The sequence below is a fragment of the Lineus longissimus genome, chromosome 18 (genome assembly GCF_910592395.1).
Source record: "Lineus longissimus chromosome 18, tnLinLong1.2, whole genome shotgun sequence".
NCBI classification, from domain to species: domain Eukaryota; kingdom Metazoa; phylum Nemertea; class Pilidiophora; order Heteronemertea; family Lineidae; genus Lineus; species Lineus longissimus.
Window position 1 is genome coordinate 12,929,799 of NC_088325.1, and position 27,012 is coordinate 12,956,810.

General features: G+C 40.5%; 2 protein-coding genes across 2 annotated transcripts in view; both read left to right on the plus strand.

Moving 5' to 3' along the window:
• LOC135502232 (deleted in malignant brain tumors 1 protein-like) overlaps positions 1 to 17,308 on the plus strand; it is a 32,584-nt gene extending 15,276 nt beyond the window's left edge. Inside the window, exons 18-22 of the mRNA XM_064794891.1 lie at positions 121 to 311; positions 1,239 to 1,598; positions 2,410 to 2,565; positions 15,564 to 15,633; positions 15,908 to 17,308. Coding sequence (XP_064650961.1) covers positions 121 to 311; positions 1,239 to 1,598; positions 2,410 to 2,565; positions 15,564 to 15,633; positions 15,908 to 16,373 — 1,243 coding nt within the window. The 3' untranslated portion in view covers positions 16,374 to 17,308. The remainder of the gene's footprint in view (positions 1 to 120; positions 312 to 1,238; positions 1,599 to 2,409; positions 2,566 to 15,563; positions 15,634 to 15,907) is intronic.
• Positions 6,671 to 10,027, plus strand: LOC135502173 (galectin-3-binding protein-like). Its single transcript, XM_064794800.1, has 4 exons — positions 6,671 to 6,832; positions 7,298 to 7,442; positions 8,844 to 9,019; positions 9,434 to 10,027. The coding sequence occupies exons 1-4, from the start codon at positions 6,724 to 6,726 to the stop codon at positions 9,610 to 9,612; spliced, it is 609 nt and encodes a 202-aa protein (XP_064650870.1). The 5' UTR covers positions 6,671 to 6,723; the 3' UTR covers positions 9,613 to 10,027.
• Positions 17,309 to 27,012: the final 9,704 nt, after the last annotated feature.

A 27,012-nucleotide genomic window follows, 5' to 3' on the forward strand; every position in this document is an offset into this window, starting at 1 on the left:
ATAATAAATTGGCTGTATGTTCTAGATCACTGTGTCTATAAATATACAAGTAAATGTACATACTATACATGTCCATGTACATTATTGTGTACATGATAAGTTCTATTCTTCCTGTTACAGGGGAGCGGTACCGATCACTGGTTTCCCAACTGACGCCAAATTCGGTCAAGGAACGGGTACAGTTGTCTGGAACAATCTGCAGTGCAATGGCGACGAACAAAGTATAGCCGAGTGCAAATATGTTGAAGTCTTTGGGACGAGTGAGTGCAACTCGGTGAATGCTTCGGGTGTGATCTGTTCCAGTGAGGATTGTAAGCAAAATATAATTAAACCATTAAATGAATTTTGTTATCTTTGTAGAGTAGTAAAGGAAATCACAATATGAAGAATTTGTTTTGGAATTTATCTTGAGAGCGTTGGGTTTATATCTCGAGCGCTCGAAATTTTATCTCGGACTAGAAATGACTCACGATAGCTAGGGCGGGCTTACTTAACCCAACCAGAAACGGAGTAATCACCTTTTATACGTAATGGTAGAGTGGACGCAAAAGTCCTGTAAATTCACGTTTTTTTAGAATATGTTGAATTATACACATTAAAAACATCCATTGATACACGGATGTAGAGCTCTACATCCGAGATTGATACAACCCAAAGCCCAGGAGAGCCGAACTCATGCATATTCAACCATCCAGGAGCTCATTATCATTCGTGGCAACACGGTCAGCAACACTGTAGTTACAGTGAAACGCCTTTAGAAATGCACACTAATGCATTTAACATGATTATCAGTTAAATCACGTTTATGACTTTTTTTGTAAATCCATACAGTCATGTACATGTACATGCTTCTTCATGGATTATTGACCAAAACCCGAGTTTAGTAACAGAACTTGAATCGAGAGCGGGAAGTCGGCCATTGTTAAATATGCGCATATAAATTCGAATAATGACGTCACTGCTCTCTGATTGGCCAACATGTTGTAACCTCTCCGGCTCGCCAAAGAGGGTAGTATTTTTGCCCTGTTTGGCAAGCCCGGCTGGCCGAACAGGGTGGCTTTTTAGTGCTGTTTGGCAAGCGGCTCTCCAAACAGGACAAAAAAAGATGCCTGTTCGGCGAGCGGCTTGCCAAATAGACCCGGCCAAAATTATATTCTTGGATATTTATGGGCCAACGGCTTCATTTCACAATTTATCAAAAATCCAGTGTGTCATCGGTTTGTCCTTTTGTATTTCAGTGCCATCATTTGATGACATCTGCTCTGATGCGACGTTCACGATCCCTGCGAATTTTTCTTTCCTCCAATCTCCGGGGTACCCAAATAAGTTCAGTTACGAAAGCGGCACAACATGTTCCTGCACGTCTACAAACCTCACTGCAGCCACAGCGCTATCCTTGTACATTTATCAGAAAATGTTCACGCAGAACCACGTGGAATCCTTGACATTTTATGACAACGGCTCTCAGATTCAGTTGTATGGCGACAATTCTTCAGCTGGCCCATGGCCATTTAACTTCACAAATACGGATAACTTCACGATTCAATTCCAATCGAATAAGAGCGATGGTGAAGGGAAATTAAATATTCAGATAAAAGGTAAACATCATGACAAGAGTTGTCTTCTAGTTTTTTAGCTGGCAATAACTAGATCAGCCTGGTAGCACGATAATGGTTAGGATTCATGTTCATGCATTTCGAATTTGATCTCCGTTGTGAACAGGGATAGCATACCTAATTTTATTAGACAGGATCATCAAAGGTTCTATATTTTGAAATCACAATCTAATGTATATATTGGTCTATCTAGCCTTAAATCCCTGCAAAATCAGTGAACTGTTTTTTATAGTATAGGAATATTTGAACGAAGGGACTGAATCAGCATACATAACCAGTGTGATGGGGATATCTGCACTTGGATAGAGTGTCGCGGGGACAAAATATTTTTTAATTGAAAACTATTATTATTCTAACATGTATAATGTCCATCTTTACATTCTCCTCTCAAATAAATCTGTTCAGCGCTTGTCACTGAAGTATTGAGGGTCATTTGCCTCCATAAATCCATGGCTTGAACCGTCAGTTTAGAGTAGGGAAGGACACCTTTTTTTTATGGAAGGACATTAAAATCTGTTGCATAACTGATATAAACAATACGGAACTACATGATTATTCAGTTGATACCATGCCCATTCCTCAACATGACTGAATTAAGAAGCCATGTCTCACTTGTTTTACACAGAGTCTTTCTTTATGAAGATTTATTGAAAGACCCTGTTTAACCCGAATCTCTTCTTTGATCACTTTGATTTGCTATCGAGGACGAACTATTCCTCGGTCTAAGGAGTGCTTCATGCATAACAAACGAATTAGTAATGTCGTATTTCTGACGGTCTGCTCATTGTTTCAGCTACAACAGCAGTAGAGTTTACCTGCACGAAGACAACCAAAGTTACCACGATAGCAACAACAACAACAACAGCAACAACAATAACAACAATAACAAGCTCTACTGGTACGTCTAAGACGGACAAATCAATTTGCGATGAACCGCCTGATAACGCTGGTAAGCAACAACAGGAGATCTTCTAAACCACAACTCTCATGAATGATCATGTCATGACCAGTCCACATGGTAGCCCATCCATAATTACTGTCAAAAAGAGCATACTATGTATTCAAGTGTATGACCATCACTTTCATGAGGTGGGCCAATGTTGATGATCAGAAACTTTCTCCTAAGCCTATTTAGTATCAGTTTTGAAATTCAAAAAAGTATAAGTACCGTTTCAACTGAGTGATATCTTTCCTGGACGTAGTGTAGCCAGGTTCTACTTCGTCGTTATGCTTTGCGAGAGTGTATAGGTAACATTTTCACCAAATTAGTAATTTCTTTTCTATTAATAGGTTAATTGGCCCCTCACAACACAACCCATTACTTTGTCATTGTGGCAATCATGTGCATGAGGAGGGGATGGATTAATGGGAATTGAAAGTGCACTTGAAAGAAATGATGGATTCTGAAAGTTGGAGAAAGTGCGCTTCATTCTGGCCATTATTGTGTATCTGAGTTCGTATGCCTAGGAACGAAACGCTCCCTCTCGAAGATCCCGTCATCGATTCTCGGTGAAAATCCGATATCTACACATATTAATTTTCCTGCGGGGTATATTGTTTACTGTATATCCATGATAAATTTGTCTTTGATTTCTAGGTCTAATTGGTGCCGTGACCGCTCCGGTTGTTTTGGTTGTTTTGGCTATCATTCTTGGGATAATTTTGTGGTGAGCATAATATCTTATTCGCCCACGCATCGAAGTCGAAAAAACCGATCAAACTAAATTTGAGTCTATTTCTCGTAACATAATAGCTGATTTCGAATAATGCTCTTACATGTAGATTAAAAGACATAGCAAAGCAGAACCTGAGACGGTGACTTATACACGTACCTTCTTTGGGGTCGAGATCTTAAACAATCTTATCCATGCGTTCTGAGGGTTTGCAGTCTTTAAGCGTCTCCAAGCCCCTTAAGGCTTGATGGATTTCTGGGGCAATCCGACCTCATACTGCAGAGAATATTATTGGTAGGAACTGCTCACTAGGGAAAGCGAACTCGTATAATGAATCCCTTTTCATGGCAATTCACATTGGGGTGAAAAAGTTGTTTTGATTTTAAAAAAGAGCACCATATGTAGAGCGCAGGTGATGTAGCTCTCTCTCTGCTCGAATGTCGCCTTAAGGTTCTAATTTTACAGTATATATGTGTGTTACAATTGATTGCTTTCAGGAAACGTGGTTTCGTCCGTTTTGGCCGGAAAGCTAGGAGTCCTGATGGGAATGGGCTCTACGATGAGACTCACGTACCGACCATTGGAGAAGGTACCGGGAACGGTGGTCCAGGGAACTACCGTAATGATGGAGGGTCGTACGGAAACCGGGGTGAGCCAGTTTATGTGAACAGCACCTTCGTGGCTGACATGCCGACAAACACCGGTCAAGATCCATCCAGTTGTCCTTCCGAATATGAAAATATGGTAGAAATTGCCTTCAATCAAGAGCGTTATTCGGGCCACGCCACGTCACTTGCGGAACCAGTGCAAGGTGGTAGAGATGTTCGAAACCATGGAAACGGCGCCAACGACTCGACAGGTGCAGATGAAGCAGAACCCCAGTATGCTAAGCTTGAACCAGTGAAGCAATCAGAATATGCCGACCTTCGAGGGCTTACTGCTGAACAGTTGAAGCCAATTTGACATTTTATCGGCTGAGTTAGGTTAAGAAACTGCCTGCGTGTGATATATTGTACAGTGTGTTTCACCTTAGGGTGACGTGATTGGCTCAGTAGTATTTTGCATATGCAAAATGCCTAATAATCTGCTGTCTACTAAGTGAGCATTTTGCCTTAACATCCTTAGGGTAACTGAGTGTCGAAAATTTAAAACTCGGCGAGAGGTGAAAATCTTATTAACTATTGAAGAACTGTGGGACTTATCTTGACATCATTTGCAGAACCAAAGGGTTGCAAAGCGGTTGAATCCACTACGAAAATTCTTCATGTCTTGAATCACGAGCTACGAACGGGAATTGTTACCGAGAAAAATCAAATGGGGACCACGAAAACGCTTCCCAATTAGTCCGTACAGATTCTTTGAACCAATTGTTCATTTTCCCAACAGGTAGGACTGATTCCACTGACTTACAAATTCGGGAGACACGATTTTTAAATTTCAACGAAACGGCTCTCGTGGAATCAATCCTTTTCTTCAGATTTACTTTTGCTGTCTAGAAACAAAACAAAATGGGACTTTAGTGCCCCATCGCTTTACTGACCACGCGCGTATGGGCGGAGGTAACGGAGACGGGAGGCTTTCAGCATGTCAGTGCCCCTGTTGCAGATCTAGAGTTAATGATAGTATGGCTGTTATGATCAGACACCATCAGTTATGTTTATTTACCTCTGCCGTTTTGGATCTATCGATCCCCTAAAAGCTGTTTCGAGGGGGTCGGGGTTGTCACGATTTGCACTGATAACCCTGTGATAGAGAGTAGAACAAGAGAAATTTAGGCCTAGGTGCGAGTGGGGTTTGTTTTAAGGCAATAGACCGTGTATTGGGCTAGGCCTGAATTTGGTCAACTGCGAAGTAAGGGGCAAAATAACGTGATACATTTTTTTGTCATTCCAGTCGCACCAATATTTTACCAATTGTATATATTTATTTGTAATTGACAAGACATAATAAAATCCCAATTGGATATTATTCAGTAAAACTCTTTTGCCTTCATATATAGGTGAGTGATTTCACGAGCTTGTTGTTAGCCAAGAATAGTTATACCCGTTCCAACTACACTTACCAACAACAGTAACATAATAATCATATCACATGTACATTTTTATCATAAATGTCACTGAAGCAGTTGATATGAAAACTATTTCCCGCCCATAATTTTGTCATTAGTACGTACTAGATTTAAGATGTTTGGCATTGTGGTTGATTTTTCACAACATTCGATGTTAGGTAACTGGAGGATTAACTGCGTAATTCATATAATAGCCCTTCCTGGTTGTTTACATGTAACGTGATTGTCTGCTCAACGGCGCAATCAGAAAGTGATCTCGGTGTATGAATAGATATCTTACACAATAATAACAATATTATCATCGTGTCAAAGGTGAGCTCCTCTCGCCAAAGGAAACTCGGCAAGTTGTCAAGTTTTATGAAAATACAAGAAATGTCATCTATGGATAAAGTTGAAAGAAAAGTAGTTCCATCTACTAGCGGGTCTGTCCACTAACACAGTGAGCGATATTTCTCACAACTTCAGCGTCATCGTGGTCATATGGGATCATGACTACACACACACAATGCATTATGAAATGAAGCATTATCCATTCACACCTTTTGGTTGGCTCCTGAGGATAATGATGTGTGGAGGATGAATGTGTCAACCACACTGAACCTGTTGTATTTCCACTAAATCCATCAACATCTTATATGTTTTCTGGTTTTACTCGTGCGATTGGGGGTACCTCTTTCCCCAGAGTGGACGTCTATTTTCAAACTAAGAGTTCATGTTGAACTTTAGAATGTGTCAGTTGTAAAAACAGTTAAAGTTAAAGTTTAGGGTTTATAGTCTGATATTAACTAAGATTGAGTATTATCCGACTTTACACTTTAACCCCGATCTGTCCTGAAACAGTTCAGTAGACATCAGATGAGCTACAATCTGAGCAAAGTTACATAGATTTTCTTAATCTGTTCAGATAATGATATTGGTGCATAAAATGCAAATGTAAACTAGAACACGACACGCTCCACCAACTGAAGAAAAGCATAAGGCCAATAAATATCAAGCTAGATATTATGCACACGGACGTTTGATGCCATTTCAAATGTTCGATTAGGATAGATGATGAGTTTGGGACACCAAAATGGACCCGACTTTGCCGTTGTTTCGCTATCGAAGTAATTAAGTGACCGGTCTTAGGTCGATGAAACTGTAGTATATAAACATAGGCCTACACGTGTATGCGTTCAAGGTAGACGAGACTCTCAAAGCCGTGACCCCATTTATAGTTTGCTGGATTTTCATACAGTTTTGTTCCATATACCTCCTATTACATGACTTGGGCGCATATGAGTTTTTCAATTCATTGTAAAATATCACTCAAACAGGTCCATTTTTAGCAAACAGACTTGGTGTTAATGCTGAAGCACCCGGCGCAATGGACGTAGATGGCTCTTCGATCTGGAAAATTGTTTTGAAAATAAACGGAACGTGCCGCAATCTCTATTACGTCTTCCTGTTGCAGCTTATATCACATTTAGTTGCAGGTAAGGTAATAGTATAGGTTTTTACCGAGTTTGATTGCAATACACGTACGCTACCGCACGATTAAATTTCCCGACTTCGTTTTTATTTCTATTTAACTTTATTTATCTGGGGGGGGGGGGGGGGGGGGGGATTTCGGGGGTGACTTCTAAACCGTATTTCGACTCAGGATGTGACTTCATCATTTTGGTTCGCCAATTTTACAGAAGAGTTTTCTTATTGGAAACTCTAGTGCGTGGGTTACCATGTGTTAATGTTTTAATGAATTAATGCCTTTGCATACAACTTAACCTCCCGAAGTCTCTGTGGAACCTTAGCGTCTTTTTGCATGGAAATAAACCAACAAAAGTGACCATTTCTCTGTGGGCAAGTTTTATCAACTCTCACGTCATTCAAAATCTAACTTAATCACTACAAAGCGTGCTGTCAATATTCTTAAATGAGGTACTGGTAAAATCATATTTCAGATGCAGATGATGCGCTTATACTGAGACTGCAGAACTCACTGTGGTTAGAAGTTCGATACAAAGGCAACTGGGGAAGTATATGCTACAGCATTCCTGGATTCGACGACAATGCTGCAAATGTTGCTTGTCAACAAATGGGATTCAGGTAGGTGGAAATAATATCTGTCTCGGCATGACATTGTGTAAATATCAGGCTTTAAAAACCAAGTTTTGAGATTGGGATCATTATGGTTCCCGATCCAGTAAGATCGGGAAGCATATTGTTTCTGGTCATGGTGTCTGTGTGCGTGTATGCGTGTGCGTGTGTGTGTGTGTGTGTGTCCGTCCGTCTTATCTCTCTCAACAGCTACAGCTCTGGAAACATGTCGTACCCCCAGGTTTGTCAACCCTGCCAATAGAGTGGAACTTATCATAAGAGCATTAACTTTGCTTTGTTCATCAATTAGGCCTACCCATTTTGTCAGTTAAAATTCAGTTACTTAAAATTCAAAGCATTGATGATGAAATCAACACCAACTTTGCTGCCCTTATGGAAATCTTGTGTTCAAAACAAGTATATTCCTGGTTGCCAATGGACAAGTACCTTTAATTTCCCTCGGGCCCCGCCCCCCCCCCCTCAACACTACCACCACTGGTAAATCAAGGCCATCCAGATGCTATACCTAACAAACATAGTGGGACACACTGTAAAAACATGCTCTTGTCTTGTACTTCTCTCAGAATACAAGGACAACCGAAGCTGGTCTTGTTGTTATTGAATATAACTACGTGGGAACCATATGACATTCACAATGTCTTCTTGTTTCTGCAGTTTTAGGGCAAAATACGAAATACCGAGTGAAGTGCGTCATACCAAAATGAAATGCCAGGGGTCATTTGCTGGACTGTGATCAATTGCTGGAATATGGTTGCTGCCGTTTTAGGTTGTTGATAATTTGACCAATTAGGTCAACGTCAAAAACTAATCCCCCTGGCAACACAATTATTATTTCTTCACACATTTTCCCCCTTCGGTTACTCTCACCAGTATATTAGTTCGTATTTTCAAGGATAGCTTATCCATACTTGCTATTTTCTACAACAACCGAAATAAAATAGCAATACATAAACACCTGAAAGTATTAAATACTCCCTTTTAGCAGGTTACCTAACGATGCATATTCTTTTGGCGGTGTGTTTATTGGCGGTGTGTTTTTTGGTGGTGAGTTTGTTGGCGGTGTGTTTGTTGGCGGTGGGTTTGCAGCCTCATCGTATCGAAAGGAAACTGGTGTATCACGTTGTAGTTTTACTACGACCTTGCACAACCGCGCTGGCTGGTGTTCGGTACAAAACTCGCTGCAGTCAAGCGGGAACCAAAGTGGAACACTCTTACAGTCTTTGTGGAGTAGATTCTTCATTGCATTATTCGCTGGAAAAACTTAACACCTCAACGAGCATACGTATATTTTAGTAACTTCATTATCCCCTACGAAAATCAATGGTGTAGAAGGAGACATGATTATGATAGGTTACGACTATTCATTGGTCGACTTTCAATTTCTTGTAGACGTGGAACTTATAGCGGAACAACGGTGTTGAGTAAAACCTTAGGGATAGTACTTCAAAGCGTCATTTGTGCCGGTCAAGAAGACGAATTGAACGAATGCAAACTAACAGCACCTGGAGCTGGCACTTCAAGCACATGTGTTGGTGCTGTGCAGGTGACATGCAAAAGTGACCGAGGTAAGTAACCAGGGACGTCTCCAGGTTGTTTAGCAGAGGTTATACGGATCAGGGTATCGCATTTAAAAGTTTAAATCTAAAACGCCGAGGACACCGTGTCTCAGCAGTTCAGCCGTAAAATAGCAGAATGAAAAAATTACCCGTAGCAGGCATATGCCAGTAACCTCACTTTACATCTTTGATATGTGCAACAGATTCATTACATGTGTGCAAGGGGAGGTGACCGAATATTCATGTATTGGAATTGATTCCTCAATTTGTCAATCTTTTCGAATTTGACCCGTTCAAAAAATTGCTTAATCTTTGGCATGGAAGTGAATACTCGTTAACTTTATGAAACGGATACAATGTAGGCCTATAAAGGCATCCATTGGTAATGTGATGGCCTTTTCAAGAAAAAAATTCTTTTCGCAGATCGCGACGTAACGTACGACGAGGATGTGGTGATTGCAATGAAGTTGATTGGAGTCCGTCATCTCATAAAAGGATATGTTTCATCTTTGAATTATTTGTCGAATTCATGCTTAACTGTCATAGGCAGTGAAACCGTGATAATCTGGCACACTCGTAACAAAACCTCTGCCATTTTTTAAACTCATTTAACTTAATTACAAACATTTTGATCCTCGAAGTCCTTGACTCAACTACGCCTTCTCGGACTTCGTATGGAGGTACAAAATAATACTTTGTCAAATATTTGACCTCTGTGAATTTGTTTACCTTGACCTCGAACGAAAGATGCGAAAAGATGCGTTCATTCCGAGGCATGGAAAAAATAGAGAATGTTGCAAACGGCATGCTTTCGGCAAGTAACCAAGTCTTTGCAATATTCCATTTGAGACGATTTTTTGAAAAACGTACATCACCTATACACAGGCTTTATGACTTGTTCTTTTTGCAGCATTTGATGGTTTGTTTGATGTAAAGTTGATAGAAAATCCTAACCAAGCCAACAAGGGAATACTGCAGGCAACCAAAGATAATAAAATAGGAGCAGTGTGTCATGACAGCGGAACTGCACCTACAGTTGCCGGAGTAGTCTGCAAGCAAATGGGATATCCGTAAGATAACATTTCGTCTACCGCTACTTAGTATTTCAATCCCTGATGAAAGAGATGAACGAGGTCTGTTGTAATACAAGGTTCCTACGAAAATCTATATTTGATGTAGCGCCCTCGATCACGACAAAAAAGACGTTCCTTCATTTGAGAAGGTTTACATTTTGGCAGCGTGACCGGACTTCAATGTTGAAAATAAAGTTGAATCATAACGGAATAATTGTCGGAAGCCTTTGAAACAGCATTGAATATGAAAAAAAGTTTGATTAACTGGTCGGAAGTATTTTTCTGCCACGGACGATTTGGCAGGACCGGATGATTTAAATGTATATGCTTTCACTCCTTCGCTTCCTCACAATCTCACTCCCTGTTACAGCGGTGTTGAGAAGCAAACTGCGGCCAGCGCCTCACCATACAATAGTTTCTTTACTGCAACATGTACAGGAACTGAACCAACTCTTGCCGCCTGCACCTTAACGCACGGGACTTCCTGCTCCTCAAACAACGTTATCGATGTTGAATGTAAACTGGACAACGGTGAGTATTACAACGCGTATACAGCCTTAAACTGGTTCATCTTCCGCCCTCTTTATGCTGATATCGCAATCACCTCTTTCTGTCTGAATTCAATGGGTTTTACTTGTACCTGGGGTCAAATACAGAAGGGAAGGAAGCAGCTAGTCACTGGCGATAGTTTCCCCTTCAAGGGTAGAGTTGTGTATGTTTTGAACTGGAAACGTACAAAACTTTGATTTGAGCGACGGTGTCCTTTTCCTTTAGTTTGGTTTCCGGAGAAGTCACGGTTGTTCAAAAGAACGAAATTTTCGTTATCCTCGACGATTACGTTTTGATATTAAATCAGAGCTGATGGTGTACTGAACAAACAGCCCAAGGATGGGACATATCTCTTTTATAATCATTTTTAAATGTTGACGTTTGGATTCTAGGATGGTACATGTCTTAAACATGACAACAGTTTTTTCTCTAGCCAACAGACCATTCTCGGCCAGAAAGCACTACTAGCCCAATGATATTAATTTCCTCACTCACACAGAATCTCATCGGAGAAAGTTTCAGTGTAAAATGATGGCTTATTCAATTCCAGCATCACAGTCCCCATTCGCCGTCCGGCTGTCCAAGTCTTCGAAAGCCGTGGCCGGGGCAAGCAGTGGGACAGTTGAGGTGAAAAAGTATGGTAAATGGGGAGTGATCTGTGACCCTGGCTGGGATATCAGTGATGCAAACGTTGTCTGTCGACAACTAGGATTCAAGTAAGTTATTTCATTGTATGAATCATTGTTTGTGACAAAACGGTTTTGAAAAAAACATCGCCAAAGTATCAAATCTAGTTATATAATAATCGATTCATTTATATTTCACCTTTCATTTTTATCAATCACTGTCGACCAGTTGTCGCCACTGAGAAACATTTCATGTTGATGCGATTGCAATCTTGAAGTTAAACATTTACTACTCCGGGGAAGGGTATGTTTTAAACTAAATTGCCAAGTCCACAAACAGGATATTTGGGGCGAAGGAGTACGGTTAACGTGCAGAGTCGATGTAATAAATTGGCTGCATGTTGAAGGTGGCTATTCAATAAATCATTGTTCCTGTATACATGATATGTTGTTCCTGTTACAGAGGAGCTGTGCCGACCACTGGTTTCCCAACTGAGGCCAAATTCGGTCAAGGAACGGGAACAGTTGTCTGGTACAACGTGCAGTGCAATGGCGACGAACAAAGTCTAGAAGAGTGCAAACATGACGAGGTCTTTGGGACGAGTGCGTGCAACTCTGTGGATGCGTCGGGTGTGATATGTTCCAGTGAGGAATGTAAGCTATCAATTTCGTACAATAACTTAATAACTTTGGATATTTTTTTTTATCAAGTGATATAATCAATAAAGTCAAGTCTTTATGAATTCTTGACAAAACAGAAAAAAGCCTAATGATATACTCGGTTTTGATTTCATTTAGTTATCATGCTATGATCAGTTTCGAATTTGAAATGAAGAGTCATATTTCATTTAGGATTTCTAACCCTTTTGAGATGGAACATGTATGATCTAAATCTGATCTGACCATTCATAGAGCATATGCTACATGTGTGAAGACCCTGAACTGAGCATGATTGGATCCGAAAATAATGAACCAACTCTCGAATTACTTTATGACACTTGCTGTCACTATTTACAGCAAGACGATGAGGCTTTAAGCAATTTCGAACTTTTTATATCTTTGGCTTAGAAGTCTTACTGAACTTTTGCATGTCCTTTTTCAGGGCCCAAAATAAACATTTGCGACACCGATAGCAGCAGGCATTTAACGGGGAACGTTACTTTTATTCAATCTCCAAACTACACAATATCGAATTTCCGTTACGAATCTAGTACCGTATGCAAAGTTGAACTCATAGTCATATCACCCGTAAATTTCACCGTCTACGTCCAAGAGAAGATGTTCCAGAACAACCATAACGAGACCCTGGCATTCAGAACAAACGATGGCCTTGTTGAGACACTCTATGGAGATAACTCTACGAAAGGACCGATGACCTTTTACACGCAGAATTTAACGATCGCGTTTCAAGCAAATGGTATAACTGGTGAAGGGAAAATCAACATTATGGTGACAGGTAGGTAGAGACACCAATGATGACATCAAGGCGTTAAATATTGGAGTATCCATCATTATAATGTTTGGAGCACTCTTGAGCTACAGACCATACGGAAAAATAAATCGGTAAATTCAGCATTAGACCAATAAGAGTGCTTTGGAAAACTGAACAATATTCAGGAAAGAAGAAAACAGCTGAGATGTTCAATTGCTGATATCGTTTTATTAGCTCTGCATTTTGCGTTTTCACACCACGCATTTGATGCAGTCAACATGGTGCGATGACCGGTTTACAGGAAACGTGACAATGAGGATGGTACTGAATCACAAAATATTTGCATGTTCATGTGTGTTTAATGCCATTGAAAGAGTACGATGTATAGTTTGGTGTGGCATACTAAAAAACGTTTAAAGTTTGACGTGCGGAAAATTTCTACGATTTGTCCATACTTCACGAACATTTCCATTCTCTTGCTGGTAGCTTGATATCAGTCAAATGAGTCAAAAGTCAAACACTGGGTGTTAAATGCCCTTTTTGATAACAGAAGTTATCCAATCTTTGTATGACGATCAGCCGGATGTCACGCGCATGTTTTTAGTATGCTAATCTAGGCGGGCTGCAGTGACGCATTTGGTCAAGTGCAACTAGCCTCTTCATTCTTGCACGACAAGAAGGAGAAATACACGCTTATTCCCCATCCTTCTAACTCTACCAATAAACTTGAGGAAGTTTTGCAGCTGAATCAAAACACTTGTTGACATGTGTCTGACTTCCTTTAATGTTGGTGATCATTTATTCTTGTTAGCAGCAAAATCCTGAATTCAGTTGTTCTAATTAGGCAACGACGACAATAGGCACTCTGACCTCGTAATTATGTTGATAGGCATAGAGTCTATCCTGATAACTTAACGGAAATCATTCTATTTAACTATCAAAGATAAGTTTTCAGTTGTTACGAAGGGCAGCGCAGACAAAGTGAAATGTGCCACATCAATATGTTATCAATATCGGATGCAATACCACAAAATCACTAATCTCAGTCAAGGGATTATTAAGAAAAATCGTCCAAGAGTCAGTTGGTTTCTTCGAAAGAGAGCTTTTTGCAAAATCGGAACTTTGTTTGACACTTGCATGATAATTGATGTTCTTCTGTGAAACTACATGTAAAACAACTCACAACATTTAGACGACAGCAGAATCCAAAAATTAATTGGAGCAAATGATTTCAGGGGGTAATTTTTTGCTTCCACACCTGTAGACAGAAACATGCATCCGAAGTGACTTTCTGACAGTAACTTTCATTTCCCCTTCATTTAAGTGCCGGAACCACTACCTACTTCAACAACATCGACAGAAGCTAGTACAACAAGTACAAACCCAACATCGGCTCAAGGTACGACTTCTAGTCCTAGTCCTACTTCTACAGAAAACGTGACCACTTCACCGGAGCCTGCGCCTTTGAATGCTGGTGAGCATGCTGTAATGAGCTTTACCTGAACCTAGGCAAATCCCCATTCTATCCCCACACCACTTCACCCTTATACACTTTTACAACTCCTCTTAAAGTTATTAACCATGGCCTCTCGGCTAGTTCAACGTACTTTAATGCAGATAGATACCCGCGGTATAGTGAATGCTGATATGTGAAGACTAAAATCATACAACTTTTGCAGTTCGCATTTTTTATCGGGTACCCTGTATAAATATTTCTTCGCATGTCAACATAACCACTTCTCCTATCGACCAAGCATTATTTCATTTGGCATGCAAACATAGGCAATGTCTAGTTGCATGGGTCTGAGTTATAATTGCAAGAGCGCATGTTCTATCTGCGTCGAAGAGATCAGTATAAATGCAATGCTCTATTTGCTCATACCTGTACAAAGCTTTTAATATGGATTGTACAGTAAAAAGAAAAAATTGTCAGGCCCTATAACCCGCCGAAATTGAGGCCATATCATTTTAGATTTTTAGCCAATGGAAGCATTCCCTGAAATTCTACCACAGGGAGGGCGGTATTGCTTAGTCTCACTACGCCACCGTGATCTGAACTATTATGTTTTTTTGTTCACAATCCATAATTGTCTGATATACCCTTTTTCATGATTTTGGCTCGTTGGATACAAAGAATTATTTTATGATTCGTGACTCAGGGGGGGGGGGCTTGTACTCTCAAAAAGTGTCAGGAAGATATGGCTGCCTTTATCAAACAGTGTCAGGAATAATATATGGCTGCCTTTATCAAACAGTGTTAGGAAGATATGGATGCCTTTATGCCCAGTCCAAATGTAAGCCTATCAATAATTATGGTCGAAAAGAGCATACTAAGTATTCAAGTGCATGACCATCACTTTCATGAGGTTGGCCAATGTTGATGATCAGAAACTTTCTCCTAAACCTATTTAGTATCAGGTTGAAATTCAAAAAAGTATATGTACGGTTTCAACCGAGTGCTATCGTTCCTGGACGTAGTCTGGCCAGGTTCTACTTCGCCGTCATGCGTTGCGAGAGTGTATAGGTAACGTTTTCACCAAATTAGTAATTTCTTTTCAATTAATAGGTTAATTGGCCCCTCACCACACAACCCATTACTTTGTCATCGTGGCAATCATGTGCATGAGGAAGGGATGGATTCATGGGAATTGAATGTGCACATGATAGAGATGATGGATTATGAAAGTTGGAGAATGTGCGCTTCATTCTGCCCATTAGTGTTCATCTGAGTTCGTATGCCAGGAACGAAACGCTCCCTCAGGAAGATCCCGTCATCGATTCTCGGTGAAAATCCGATATCTACACTGTATTAATTTTCCTGCAGGATATATTTTTTACTGTATATCCATGATAAATTTGTCTATGATTTCTAGGTCTAATCGGTGCCGTGACAGCTCTGGTTGTTTTGGTTGTATTGGCTATCATTCTTGGGATCATTTTGTGGTGAGCATTATATTTTATTCGCCCACGCATCGAAGACAAAAAATCGATAAAACTAAATTTGAGTCTATTTCTGGTAACATGACAGCTGATTTCTGGGAAAGCGAACTCGTATAATGAATCCCTTTTCATGGCAAAATTGGATGAAAAATTGTTTTAATTTTTAAAAAGAGCACCATATGTAGAGCACAGGTGATGTAGCTCTCTCTCTGCTTAAATGTAGCCTTCAGCTCCTTATTTTACAGTATATATGTGTGTTACAATTGATTTCTTTCAGGAAACTTGGTTTCGTCCGTTTTGGCCGGAAAGCTAGAAATCCTGATGGGAATGGGCTCTACGATGAGACTCACGTACCGACCATGGGAGAAGGTACCGGGAACGGGGGTCCAGGGATTTACGTAAATGTTGGAGGGGCGTACGGCAACGTGGGTGAGCCAGTTTATGTGAACAGCGCCTTCGTGGCTGGCATGCCGACAAACACCGGTCAAGATCCATCCAATCGTCCTTCCGAATATGAAAATATGGTAGAAACTGCCTTCAATCAAGAGCGTTATTCGGGCCAGGCCACGCCACTTGCGGAACCAGTGCAAGGTGGTAGAGATGTTCGAAACCATGGAAACGGCGCCAACGACTCGACAGGTGTAGATGAAACAGAACCCCAGTATGCTAAGCTTGAACCGGTGAAGCGATCAGAATATGCCGACTTTCGGGGGCTCACTGCTGAACAGTTGAAACCGATTTGAGTTTTTATCGGCTGAGTTAGGTTAAGAAACTGCCTGCATGTGATATTTTGTACAGTGTGTTTCACCTTAGGGTGACGTGATTGGCTCAGTAGTATTTTGCATATGCAAAATCCCTAATAATCTTCTGTCTACTAAGTAAGCATTTTGCCTTCACGTCCTTAGGGTAACTGAGTGTCGAAAATTTAAAACTCTGCGAGAGGTGAAAATCTTATTAACTATTGAAGAACTGTGGGACTTATCTTGACATCATTTGCAGAATCTACGGGTTGCAAAGTGGATGAATCCACCACGGAAACTCTTCATGTCTTGATTAATTTTGTTCTACAGCATTATTACAAATAGGACTGGTTCCACGAAAACGGGAAACCGCCACTGACTTACTAATCCGGGAGGCACGATTTTTAAATTTCAACGAATCGGCTCTCGTGGAATCATTCGCTTTTCTTTAGATTTACTTTTGCTGTCTAGAAACAAAACAAAAAGGGACTTCAGTGCCCGATCGCGTTACTGACGGCGCGCGTATGGCCGGAGGTAACGGAGGGGGGAGGCGTTCAGGATGTCAGTGCCCCTTTTGCAGATCTAGAGTTAATGATAGTATGACTGTTATGATCAGACATCAATTATGTTTAGTTGCCTCTGTCGTTTTCGATCTATCGATCCCCCAAAAGCTGTTTCGAGGGGGTCGAGGTTGTCACGATTTGCACTGATAACCTTGTGATAGAGAGTAGAACAAGAGAAATTTAGACCTAGGTGCGAGTGGGCTTTGTTTTAAGGCAATAGGCCGTGTATTGGGCTAGGCCTGAATTTGGTCAATTGCGAAGTAAGGGGCCAAATAACGTGATACAGTTTTTTGTCATTCCAGTCGCACCAATATTTTACAAAATGTAAATATTTATTTGTAATTGACAAGATGCAATAAATTCAGATTTGATACTATTTAGTAAAACTCTTTTGTCTTCATATATAGGTGAGTGATTTCACGAGCGTCTGTTGTTAGCCAAGAATAGTTATACCCGTTCCAACTACACTTACCAACAACAGTAACATAATAATCATATCACATGTACATTTTTATCATAAATGTCACTGAAGCAGTTGATATGAAAACTATTTCCCGCCCATAATTTTGTCATTAGTACGTACTAGAGTTAAGATGATTTGCATTGTCGTTGATTTTTTACAAAGGGTTATTCGATGTTGGGTAACTGGAGGATTACCTGCGTAATCCATATAATAGCCCCTCCTTGTTGTTTCCATGTAACGTGATTGGCTGCTGAACGGCGCAATTAGATTTATTGAATGGTAATGCAATCTATAATGATGCAAAACTTAGCGTCCAGCGTCCAAAATCTGCTTCAAGGTTTTACCAACTACCCCATGCATTCTACCATCTTGACCCTCAATGTATTGACATTGCTCAGCTTCCAGACAACACGCGTCAATATGGGCGGAGGCTACGGAGGCATTACCACTGGAAGTTATGGCACTCTGCAGGATGTTAAATGAGTACTGAAATGTCGGTGTGGAGTCATTGCCTGCGATTCCCAACTTATTGGCTCATCCGTCACCATGGGCACTCATTAGACTGCCAGCCCCCATGCCAATGACAGTGATGCATTGTCAATGCATTTTGGGCAAATGCATTATGGACAATTTGCCAAGAGCAGAGTCGACCCTATGGGTAGATGTTCATGGAATAAGTACATGATTTGAAGTATTTTCCTTGTCTGTATCTGACATGGCCTCTATGGAACCATATAGTTGTACCATAATAATCCTACGTCTGTTCAGCATATACAATTCAAGCTACATTAAGGTACTATACTATCACAGACGTCAAATTTAGCAATATGCAACTCTTACAGAGACTTGTATGATATTATGCTAATGGTCCGTCAAAGCCATTCAAAGCGTTCGATTTCGAGAGACAATAGTTTGGCGACATTAGCCCTGGCCTTTGTTTCGATTTCTTACAGGATGGTAACTAATTGACCTGTCTTAGGTATGTGAATCCAGAGTACGTATGCACGTATATGTACACATACCGGCAAGTACTATGTATCAATAACATACATACATGTACTCGATACCAGTGTATGCGTTCAAAGGAAGACAAGATGAATCCTGACCCCATTCGTCACGATTCGCTGACTGTTCTAACATTCGTCCCATAGGCCTAATATGATAATGTTGCGTATGAGTGACAAATACAAATTATCGTCGAATTATCACCCAAACAGGTCAGTTTTTAAATCTAAGCAGAACCTTGGTGCTCATTTAAATACCCGGTGTCTTGGACTTAGATGGCTCGACCTGGAAAATCGTGGTGAAAAAGAGCGGAATGTGTCGCACTCTTGATTTATTCCTTCTATTGCAGTTGATATCATATGCAGCTGCAGGTAAGTGATGATAAACCAAACTGATCCCAATATATCGCATATTAGGTATGATGTTAGGTATGATTCGCTGGCGTGTTAGGCCAAGAAATCACAGGGCCGTTCAAGGTAGTGTTAGATCAAAAATACGCCGAATCGGTGCCGCGTGAGGTGTTTCTATTTCATATCTTGATTACGTCGTATAAGTGTCTTTCAAATATTTGAAAGACTCTGGTCGTATTAGAGAAATATGTCTTGTTTTAGTTTGAGTGCCCAATTACGTTAAATCAGTAAAAAAAGTCATAGTTTATAAGATTATGTGATTTGTTTTGCTTTTTTCGATCCAAACGATGCTGTAATACTGCGCTTAAGGGAAATGAAGAAGTTAGAAGTTCGGTACAACGGCAACTGGGGGAGCATATGCTTAAATGTACCTGGATTCGATGACAAAGCAGCAAAAGTTGCATGTCGACAAATGGGATTTGGGTGAGTGCAGTTATAGTGTTCTTGACATCATCGGCATATGAAGTTGCCAAACTATGATGATTGCCCAACGCTCGCTTTTGGTTTGAAATCGTGTTGCGCTAGAAAAAGTTGTGAACCCTCCCTCCCAAAATTGTGAACCCTCCATTTTACGCTAATTTACTTTGTGAATCGTGATGCTTCACAAATTATACGTATTTATATGCAATCACATGCAATCCATCCTGAAGAAATCACGGGCTATTGTTCGCTTCTCCGGTGCTGGCTCGGAGAAGGGAACAATAACCGCGATTTCCTCAGGATGCATGCAGTCACGATTTTGATACGCCGACTTGGGTCCTGGCGACAATCCTGGCTGTCCAGTGCCCTGCAGCTTTGTACAAAGCTGTTTGGGAATGCCACACGTTCAGTGCGTCGCAAAAGTTTAATTTACAGTCTAGTGTACATGTAGCAATTGTCTGAGTGGAAGCCAATTGCGAAAACACATATTATTACGTGTTCATGGAGACGTATATTAAAAGGTTTCTTCATGCTGGTGTGAAACTTCCCATAAATTCTCGTCATACGAATTCCGAACGAAAAAATGATAGCGAAGCATTATCGGATATCTTACTTTGCAACACCACTGTATACATGTATGCTCTGATGCATAAATCCAAGCACGCATCACAACAGTCTGCATTGGTCGGATGCATTTTTCCAGATGTGATCATTTCCACAGGACCAGATCTACTCGAAAGTTTCATGATATACCAAGATGTATTTCAGCAACATGACATATAGGGTGAAGTGCTGATTATCTAAATCACTGATTCGTTTTTATTAAAGGAATGGAAAACGCAGTAATAGTGGGACGTTAGTGTCAAGTGACAAGCTAATAATAGTCCTCGATGACGTCACCTGCATCGGTGAAGAAGACGACTTCAGTAAATGCACACTTCAAGTCCCGACCGGTAATTGTATGTTAGCTGTGGAGGTGGGTTGCGAAAGTGACCCAGGTAAGTACTACTTGCCATGATCACTTGACACTAATATGATTTCTGTGTCCACACATGCAACATATTGCCTTTTATTGATCGGGTATACAATACTAGTAGTGCAGTTCGTTTGTGAAACCTAATGATTCAAAGAAAATAGATAATTGAATAATAATCTGGAAGTAAAACAATAACAACGATGTGGTGAAAGCACAATTGGACGATTGCAAGCTTTAATTCTTTACAACTACTCTCGCATACCTTTAGATGGTATGAAATGCCAATCCATGATATACATGTATATCGGGTGACCCAATAAAAGCTAAGTGCACCCATATAAAGTTAGGCATTTTCAAGAGCAACACATTCAACCCATGATATCCTAATTTCGCTGGCATCTAGACATTGATCTTTCCCAGTACTGGTGCAATAATAAAGTTTCGTGCCACTGAAACACCTATGTTTTCAACTGACATTTGCAGCACTGAATGGTTTGTTCGATGTAAGCTTGTCAGGGAGCCCTAACCACGTCCAGAAGGGAATATTGGAAGCCACGAAAGCTGGAGCGACTGGAGCAGTGTATTACGACAGCGGATCAGCTGCCACCACAGTTGCCGGGATCGTCTGCAAACAAATGGGATACAGGTCAGATATAAACAGAAACCTATATCTTTATCTATTCCCGACAGAATGAATAAGTTGAATGGATTCAACGAAATCGTGTTATTCAGACGTTCTCAAAAGATGCAGCTAAAAATATAGTCTAAATATAGGCAATTCTATGATATGATGAACAACAAGGGACAAAGAAAGATAATTTTCATTATTGAATGTGTTCAGTTCGAACCTTGTGCCTTATTTGCACCCTAACAATCTCTCTCCCTGTTACAGCGGTGTTGAGATGCAGACTGCAGCCAACGCCTCATCTTACAATGTTTCCTTTACTGCAACATGTAAGGGAACTGAACTAACTCTTGCTGACTGTACCTTGACGCAATGGACTTCCTGCTCCCCAAACAACGTTATTGATGTTGATTGTAAACTGGACAACGGTGAGTATCACAATGTATTCCTTCAACAGGTTCCTACCGCCATCTTTATGCTGATATCGCAATCACCTCCTTCTCCTCGGAATTCGATGAGTTTCACATGTAACATGCCGGAGTCTAATTTTAGAAGGGTGGGAAGTGCCAGGTGGAGTATACCCCTTAAATGATCGGGTTGCCTAATGTTTTGAACGAGAAACATTATTACATTACAGTGATGTACTCACCTACAAACATTTTAAAAAGAAATCATGGAATACTTCGGTCAGGTTGTTCAAAAGTACAAATTACGTTATCCCTATAAGGAACGCCCGCAGCGTTATCTTGTTTCTAAGCCAGTTTGAAATTTTGCGATCGGTCTAATCGGTTCCATTAGGGCCAATGGTGCTTTGAACAAAACGGCCCCGAGATGATACATGTCGTGAACATCATGACAAAATTTCCAAAGCCAGTTGGCCATTTCCAGAAAGCACTTTACTAGACGTCCGAGAACATCGGAGAAAGTTAGTGAGTAAAATGGTCGCTCATTCAATTCCAGCATCACAGACACCATTCGCCGTCCGGCTCTCCCAATCTTCGAAAGCAGTGGTCGGGGCAAGCAGTGGGACAGTTGAGGTGAAAAAGTATGGTAAATGGGGCGTGATCTGTGACACTGGCTGGGGTATCGGTGATGCAAACGTCGCCTGTAGACAACTTGGATTCAAGTAAGTTATTTCATTGTATGAATTATTGTTTGCGACAAAATGGTTTTGAAAAAAACATCGCCAAAGTACCAAATCTAGTTAATATACAGTAATCGATTCATTTATATTTCACCTTTCATTTTTATCAATCGCTGTCGACGAGTTGTCGCCACTGAGAAACATTTCGTTTTGATGCCATTGCAATCTGGAAGTTTAACATTGTTAAAGACTCAGTGTTGTGTGTGGACACCTGTTTATCAAAGTGTAATACAGAGTTTTCAACAGTGGTTTCCAGATCACTTACTGCTCTGGGCAAGGGTATGGTATGTTTTAAACTAAGTTGCCAAGTCCACAAACAGGATATTTGGGGCTAAGGAGTACGGTTAACGTGCAGAGTCGATATAATAAATTGGCTGTATGTTCAAGGTGACTATTCAATAAATCATTGTTCCTGTATACATGATATGTTGTGCCTGTTACAGAGGAGCTGTGCCGACCACTGGTTTCCCAACGAAAGCCAAATTCGGTCAAGGAACTGGTACAGTTTTCTGGAACAACGTGCAGTGCAATGGCGACGAACAAAGTATAGAAGAGTGCAAACATGACGAGGTCCTTGGGACCAGTGCGTGCAACTCGGTGGATGCTTCGGGTGTGATCTGTTCCAGCGATAAATGTAAGCAAAATACAATTAAACCATTAAATGATTTTGTTATCTTTGACTCACTGGTAAAGGAAATCACAATATGAAGAATATGTTTTGGAATTATCTTGAGAGCGTTGGGTTTATCTCGAGCGCTCGAATTTTTATCTCGGACTAGAAATGACTTACGATAGCTAGGGCGGGCTTACTTAACTCAACAAGAAACGGTGTAATCACCTTTGATACGTAATGGTAGAATGGACGCAAAAGTCTTGTAAATTCACGTTTTTTTAGAATATGTTGAATTATACACACTAAAAACATCCATTGATACGCGGATGTAGAGCTCTACATGCGTGATTGATACAACCCAAAGCCCAGGAGTTTGGTCAGCGACAAGATAAAATGCAGCTACTTCATCAGTGTTTAAGTAGAAAATTATATTCTTTGATCTGTTCTCAACACTGGCCCACGGCTTTATTTCACAATTTATTAAAAATCCAGTGTGTCATCGGTTCGTCCTTTTGTATTTCAGTGCCATCATTTTATGAAATCTGCTCAGATACGACGTTCACGATCCCTGCGAATTTTTCTTTCCTCCAATCTCCGGGGTACCCAAGTCAGTTCAATTACGAGAGTGGCACAATTTGTTCCTGCACGTCTACAAACCTCACTGCAGCCACAGTGCTATCCTTGTACATTTATCAGAAAATGTTCACGCAGAACCAATCCTTGACATTTTATGACGACGGCTCTCAGATTCAGTTGTATGGCGATAATTCTTCAGCTGGCCCATGGCCATTTAACTTCACAAATACGGATAACTTCACGATTCAATTCCAATCAAATAAGAGCGATGGTGAAGGGAAATTTAACATTCAGATAAAAGGTAAACATCATGACAAGAGTTGTCTTCTATCTCAGGACAATATATATCCTAAGCAGGGATTTTATACGATTTCTTTTTAAGCTGGTAGTTACTATATCAGCCTGGTAGCACATAATGGTTAGGATTCATGTTCATGCATTTCGAAATTGATCTCCGTTGTGAACAGGGATAGAATACCTAATTTTATTAGTCAGGATCATGTTCTATTATGCAATCACAATCTAATGTATATATTGGTCTCTCTAGCCTTAAATCCCTGCAAAATCAGTGAACTGTTTTTTATATGGTAGGAATATTTGAACGAAGGGACTGAATCAGCATACATAACCAGTGTGATGGGGAAATATGTCCTTGGATAGAGTGTCGCGGGGACAAATATTTTTTTTATTTTTTTATTTATTCTAAAATATATACATGTAATTTCCATCATTACATTCCCCTCTGAAAGAATTCTATCAAGCGCTTATTACTGAAGTACCGAGGGTCATTTGCCTCCATAAAACCGTGGCTTGAACAGTCAGTTTAGAGTAGGGAAAGACACCTTGGAAGGACATTAAAATCTGTTGCATAACTGATATAAAAAATACGAAACTACATCATTATTCAGTTGATATCATGCCCATTCCTCAACATGACCGAATTTAGAAGCCATGTGTCACTTGTTTTACCTAGAGTCTTTCAATATTAAGAAATATTGAAAGACTCTGTTTTACCCGAATCTCTTTTTTGATCACTTTGATTTGCTATCGAGGACGAACTATTCCTCTGTCTAAGGAGTGATGCTTATAACAAACGAATTAGTAATGTCGTATTTCTGACGGTCTGCTCATTGTTTCAGCTACAACCGCAGTAGAGTTTACCTGCACGAAGACAGTCGGAGTTACCACAACGACAGCGACAACCACGACAGCAACAACAACAACAACAACCACAAGCTTTACTGTTACGCCTATGTCGGCCCCAAAAATTGACGATGAACCGCCTGATAACGCTGGTAAGCCACAACAGGAGAACCTCTGAACCACAACTTTCATGAATAATCATGTCATGCCGAGTCCATAATTATGGTAGCCTATCAATGATTATGGTCGGAAAGAGCATACGAAGTATTCAAGTGCATACCATCACTTTCATGAGGTTGGCCAATGTTGATGATCAGAAACTTTCTCCAATTTGTCTATGATTTCTAGGTCTAATTGGTGCCGTGACCGCTCTTGTTGTTTTGGTTGTATTGGCTATCATTCTTGGGATCATTTTGTGGTGAGCATGATATCTTATTCGCCCACGCATCGAAGTCGAAAAAACCAATAAAACTAAATTTGAGTCTATTTCTGGTAATATAATAGCTGATTTCGAATAATGTTCTTACATGCAGTTTAAAAGACGTAGTAAAGCAGGACCTGAGACGGTGACTTGTACACGTACCTTCTTTGGGGTCGGGATCTTAAACAATCTTATCAATGCCAATAGAATTCTGAGGGTTTGCAGTCTTTAAGCGTCTCCAAGCTCCTTAAGGCTTGATTGATTTCTGGGGCAATCAAATCTCATACTGCAGAGAAGTATTATTGGTAGGAACTGCTCACTAGGGAAAACGAACTCGTATAATGAATCCCTTATCATGGCAAATTGGGGTGAAATCTTTTTTAAATGTTTAAAAAGAGCACCATATGTAGAGCACAGGTGATGTAGCTCTCTCTCTGCTAGAATGTCGCCGGAAGTTTCTAATTTTACAGTATATGTGTGTTACAACTGATTGCTTTCAGGAAACTTGGTTTCGTCCGTTTTGGCCGGAAAGCTGCGAATCCTGATGGGAATGGGCTCTACGATGAGACTCACGTACCGACCATGGGAGAAGGTAACGGGAACGGGGGTCCAGGGAACTACGTAAATGTTGGAGGGGCGTACGGAAACGTGGGTGAGCCAGTTTATGTGAACAGCGCCTTCGTGGCTGACATGCCGACAAACACCGGTCAAGATCCATCCAGTTGTCCTTCCGAATATGAAAATATGGGAGAAATTGCCGTCAATCAAGAGCGTGTTTCGGGCCATGCCACGCCACTTGCGGAACCAGTGCAAGGTAGTAGAGATGTTCGAAACCATGGAAACGGCGCCAACGACTCGACACGTGTAGATGAAACAGAATCCCAGTATGCTAAGCTTGAACCGGTGAAGCGATCAGAATATGCCGACTTTCGGGGGCTTACTGCTGAACAGTTGAAGCCAATTTGAGTTTTTATCGGCTGAGTTGGGTTAAGAAACCGCCTGCATGTGATATTTTGTACAGTGTGTTTCACCTTAGGGTGACGTGATTGGCTCAGTAGTACTTTGCATATGCAAAATGCCTCATAATCTGCTGTCTTCTAAGTAAGCATTTTGCCTAAACGTCCTTAGGGCAACTTAGTGTCGAAAATTTAAAACTCTGCGAGAGGTGAAAATCTGATTAACTATTCAAGAACTGTGTGACTTATCTTGACATCGCAGAACATACGGGTTGCAAAGCAGATGAATCCAATACGGAAACCCTTCATGTCTTGAATCACGAGCTACGAACGGGAATTGTTTCCGAGAAAATCAAATCGAGACGACGAAAACGCTTCCCAATTAGCCCGTACAGATTATTTGAACCTGAATTCGTTCAACTGCGAAGTAAGGGCAAAATAACGAGATACAGTTTTTTTGTCATTCCAGTCGCACCACTATTTTACAAAGTGTATATATTCATTTTTAATTGACAAGATATTATAAAATCCCAATTGGATACTATTTAGTAAAACTCTTTTGTTTTCATACATAGGTGAGTGATTTCACGAGCGTGTGTTGTTAGCCAAGAATAGTTATACCCGTTCCAACTACACTTACCAACAACAGTAACATAATAATCATATCACATGTACATTTTTATCATAAATGTCACTGAAGCAGTTTTGTCATTAGTACGTACCAGATTTAAGATGTTTGGCATTGTGGTTGATTTTTACAAAGGATTATTCAATGTTGGGTAACTGGAGGATTAACTCCATATAATAGCCCTTCCTGGTTGGTTACATGTAACGTGATTGGCTGCATTAAGATACTATACTATCACAGACTTGTGTGATATTATGCTAATGGTCCGCCAAAAACCATTCAAAACGTTCGATTTCGAGAGACAATAGTTTGGCGACATTACCCTGGCCTTTGTTTCGATTTCTTACAGAACGGTAAAGAATTGAGCGGTCTTAGGTCGATGAATCTAGAGTACATATGTACATATATGCACACATACCGGGAAGTATGTATCAATAACATACATACATGTACTCGATACCGGTGTATGCATTCAAAGGAAGGTAAGACGAATCCTGACCCCATTCGTCACGATTCGCTGACTGTTCTAACATTCGTTCCATAGGCCTACAATATGATAATGTTGCGTATGAGTGATAAATACAAATTATCGTCGAACTATCACCCAAACAGGTCAGTTTTCAAATCGAAACAGAACCTTGGTGCTCATTTAAATACCCGGTGTCTTGGACTTAGATGGCTCGACCTGGAAAATCGTGG

Bases quoted from the DNA above. Each gene is read 5' to 3' on its own strand.
- LOC135502173 (XM_064794800.1), top strand. From the start codon at position 6,724: ATGGACGTAGATGGCTCTTCGATCTGGAAAATTGTTTTGAAAATAAAC. The intron at 7,443-8,843 runs GTAGGTGGAAAT...AATTTCTTGTAG, and splicing joins TGTCAACAAATGGGATTCAG to ACGTGGAACTTATAGCGGAA. The intron at 9,020-9,433 runs GTAAGTAACCAG...TTCTTTTCGCAG, and splicing joins GACATGCAAAAGTGACCGAG to ATCGCGACGTAACGTACGAC.